This window comes from Stenella coeruleoalba, assembly GCF_951394435.1.
Source record: "Stenella coeruleoalba genome assembly, chromosome: 4".
Taxonomy (NCBI): Eukaryota; Metazoa; Chordata; class Mammalia; order Artiodactyla; family Delphinidae; genus Stenella; species Stenella coeruleoalba.
In genome coordinates, this window is record NC_137149.1 from 132,597,896 (window position 1) to 132,601,088 (window position 3,193).

A 3,193-nucleotide genomic window follows, 5' to 3' on the forward strand; every position below is an offset into this window, starting at 1 on the left:
CTATCAAGGCTGTGGTTCGCGATGAACTCGGGGCTCCTCTCACTGTACGCGTTCGCGCTACCTGTCAGACCGGAGGAGCCGCAGCGATGCAGAGGGGACCGGGGAGGAGGGTACCCCGGGCCCCGGAAGAAGGATGAGGACTGGTGGGTCTCCGCCTGCGAGGTACTCTTGCGGGGGGAGGCAGGGCGGGAAGGAGGGCGCGCTAGACCCCGCGGAGACTTCACGTGGTCTCTGGAACCAGGCTAGGAGAAGAAGGCTGAGCGGGTGACGTGAGTGGGGGGGGAGGGGGGCGGTGCTCGGTACTGCATGCCCCTCCCCTAAGCCTCTCAGCCCCTCCTCCCAAGCACGTGACCACAGCCGGCGGGTCCCCTTGCTCCCGCAGCGTAGCTCGCTCTGTTTCTTCCCTCCCGCCGCCGTGCCCTTCTTCTCCCCAGTTCCCATCCCTCTGCCCTCCCCCACCACCTTCCCCACGCCCCAATAGCGGCTCGAGCTGCGAAGCGCCCGCCCCTCCGCCCTTTTCTTCGCTTGCTCATTGGCTGGGGCTTCAAGGACGCGTCCCGAGGGCGGGTAGCAGCCATTGGTGGGATGAGCAATCCGAGTTCCCGGATGAGGGAACATTCTGCAGTATAAAGGGAGCGGGGAAGGCGGGAGACAGCGCAGTTTGAATCGCGGTGCGACGAAGGAGTAGGTGGCAGGTTCTCGCTGGGTGTTTGACTAGTCCTCTCTCTGCCTTGCTTGTTTGAGCTTCAGCAGAATTTGAAATGGTAAACTTGGTGGAGGCGCTCGAAGACTCCGCGGGTTTTTGCCGGCGGGAGAAAAACCCGTTACAAACGGAGATGGGTTTGAAGCGGCAACGGCTGGGAACGCGCGGAGACAGGATTTGGAAGAGCGGGGGGAGGTGTTTTGTCGGCGGCGAGCGGAGCAGCCTCCGATCTCGCGGCGGGCGGCGACGGTTGGGTGGCGCGCGCAGCGCCGCTGGGGGCCGGCGGGCGGCGAGCGGGTGGACGGCGGCGCGCGGCCGCGGCGGGCGCGCAGCGCGGGTCGGGCGGGCGGGGTCGCCCTTGCGGCGCGCGGCGGGCCGAAGACCCCGGCTGGGCACGGGGCCGCGCTCGCGCCCGGGCCGCGCCGCGGTGGGGGAGGGGCGCGCCGCCCTGGTAATCCTATATTCTGCGTTCCTTCTTCGCTCGCGGGCGTGTGCGCGCCGCAGGCTGGCGGTAAGGCTGGGAAGGACTCCGGAAAGGCCAAGACAAAGGCGGTTTCCCGCTCGCAGAGAGCCGGTTTGCAGGTCAGTCAGTGGTGGTTCGTGCAGTCTGGGAATCGTGGCGTTTTTCTTTCCTTTTCCTCTCTTGTTTATCATCACTCTAGATGAGCGTTTCGTCTTTGCGTGGGTGATGGTGTCGCGACTTGGCTTACCGATACAATAAATATCAGGGAGGGGGGCGATCACGTGTGTGGGTGCTGGGGCGCGTTGCTGCACCAGCGTCCGTTCCCCTTGCTTTGGCGCGCGTATAATTTTACCGTCTTTGGCCCGTCTACCTTTGTGCATTTATGTTTGTGTATGCTAAAAATAAAGTTCCCGGTGGGCCGTATTCATCGACACCTGAAATCTAGGACGACCAGCCATGGACGTGTGGGCGCGACTGCCGCTGTGTACAGCGCAGCCATCCTGGAGTACCTCACCGCAGAGGTAAATGGGTGTACGCCTATAATCTGGGAAAGATTGGGGGGGTGGGGTGGGGGGAGGCGGCGGGAGGGAAGGAGGAAAGTGATGCAAGAAAACTCCCAGGCTCTAAACGCGGCGAGAAGCTTCTGACAACGCTAGAGGGGGCTGGTGTTCACGATGGGTTCCCGCTGGGCTTGAGTTTGCGGCTTCAGGAAATAAAATTGCGTTCCCCCTTTACAGGTTTTGCGTATCTTGCCATTCAGGTAGTGGGGGAGATGACACTTGGTAGATACACGTTCATGAGGCTTTGATTCTTGTCAGGATCTTGAAGATAAGGAAAGCGGGAAGGAGATTGATTACATTCTGTCTTCTAGGTACTTGAATTGGCAGGAAATGCATCAAAAGACTTGAAGGTAAAACGTATTACCCCTCGTCACTTGCAACTTGCTATTCGTGGAGATGAGGAATTGGACTCTCTCATCAAGGCTACAATTGCTGGTGGTGGTATGTAAATACTAAAATTTTAATTGCTTTAGAGAAAAGAGTTCTTTGCTTTTAATTCCTACTAGTAATTTTCAGTCTAGAAGAGGACACAGTATAGTTTCAGTGATCTGTAGTATGGTTGCATCATGAAATTTGATATCTGTGTGTATTTCTGAATTTTTACTCACATTTAAAGACGTCTTCCAAGTTGAACATTAAACTATTTTGGTTTTAAAGTACTATGTTATTTTATCCTTCTTCCAGGTGTCATTCCACACATCCACAAATCTCTGATTGGGAAGAAAGGACAACAGAAGACTGTCTAAAGGATGCCTGGATTCCTTATTATCTCAGGACTCTAAATACTCTTAACAGCTGTCCAGTGTTGGTGATTCCAGTGGACTGTATCTCTGTGAAAAACACAATTTTGCCTTTTTGTAATTCTATTTGAGCAAGTTGGAAGTTTAATTAGCTTTCCAACCAACCAAATTTCTGCATTCGAGTCTTAACCATATTTAAGTGTTACTGTGGCTTCAAAGAAGCTATTGATTCTGAAGTAGTGGGTTTTGATTGAGTTGACTGTTTTTAAAAAACTGTTTGGATTTTAATTGTGATGCAGAAGTTATAGTAACAAACATTTGGTTTTGTACAGACATTATTTCCACTCCGGTGGATAAGCTCAATAAAGGTCATATCCCAAACTAGTTGTGTATAAAATCTGCTTGATTGTAATAGGAACAGCTTTGTTTTGAATAGGTATCTTATCCAGCAATAACCTAAGCACATTTCTTTCCTTGAAATTAAACTCTTAATTCTGTACATCAGAGTCAGAAGGCACAAGTATAATTTATTTTTACTATGTAATGAACTGTTAAAACTTCAGCAGGAGCCGGAACATGGGACAGGTTGCTGTTTTCTAGGTTAAGTTTGACCATCTCCGTTTGTTAGCTGTGTTTGCTGTTAGTGACAGCAGCCCTACGCCAGAGCACTGTGGTGGAGTTGGGTGGGAGAGGTGGGGAGCAGGTAGGGGAGTCCTGTACGTAGCTC

At 53.1% G+C, this 3,193-nt stretch overlaps 1 protein-coding gene across 1 annotated transcript; it reads left to right on the plus strand.

The window, feature by feature from the left end:
- The first annotated feature begins 447 nt into the window (after positions 1 to 447).
- Positions 448 to 2,935, plus strand: H2AZ1 (H2A.Z variant histone 1). Its single transcript, XM_079920534.1, has 5 exons — positions 448 to 764; positions 1,208 to 1,285; positions 1,574 to 1,687; positions 2,038 to 2,167; positions 2,411 to 2,935. Exons 1-5 carry the CDS (start codon positions 762 to 764, stop codon positions 2,470 to 2,472), a joined length of 387 nt encoding a protein of 128 aa, XP_079776660.1. The 5' UTR covers positions 448 to 761; the 3' UTR covers positions 2,473 to 2,935.
- Positions 2,936 to 3,193: the final 258 nt, after the last annotated feature.

Bases quoted from the DNA above. Each gene is read 5' to 3' on its own strand.
- H2AZ1 (XM_079920534.1), top strand. The intron at 1,286-1,573 runs GTCAGTCAGTGG...CTAAAAATAAAG, and splicing joins CGCAGAGAGCCGGTTTGCAG to TTCCCGGTGGGCCGTATTCA. The intron at 2,168-2,410 runs GTATGTAAATAC...TCCTTCTTCCAG, and splicing joins GGCTACAATTGCTGGTGGTG to GTGTCATTCCACACATCCAC.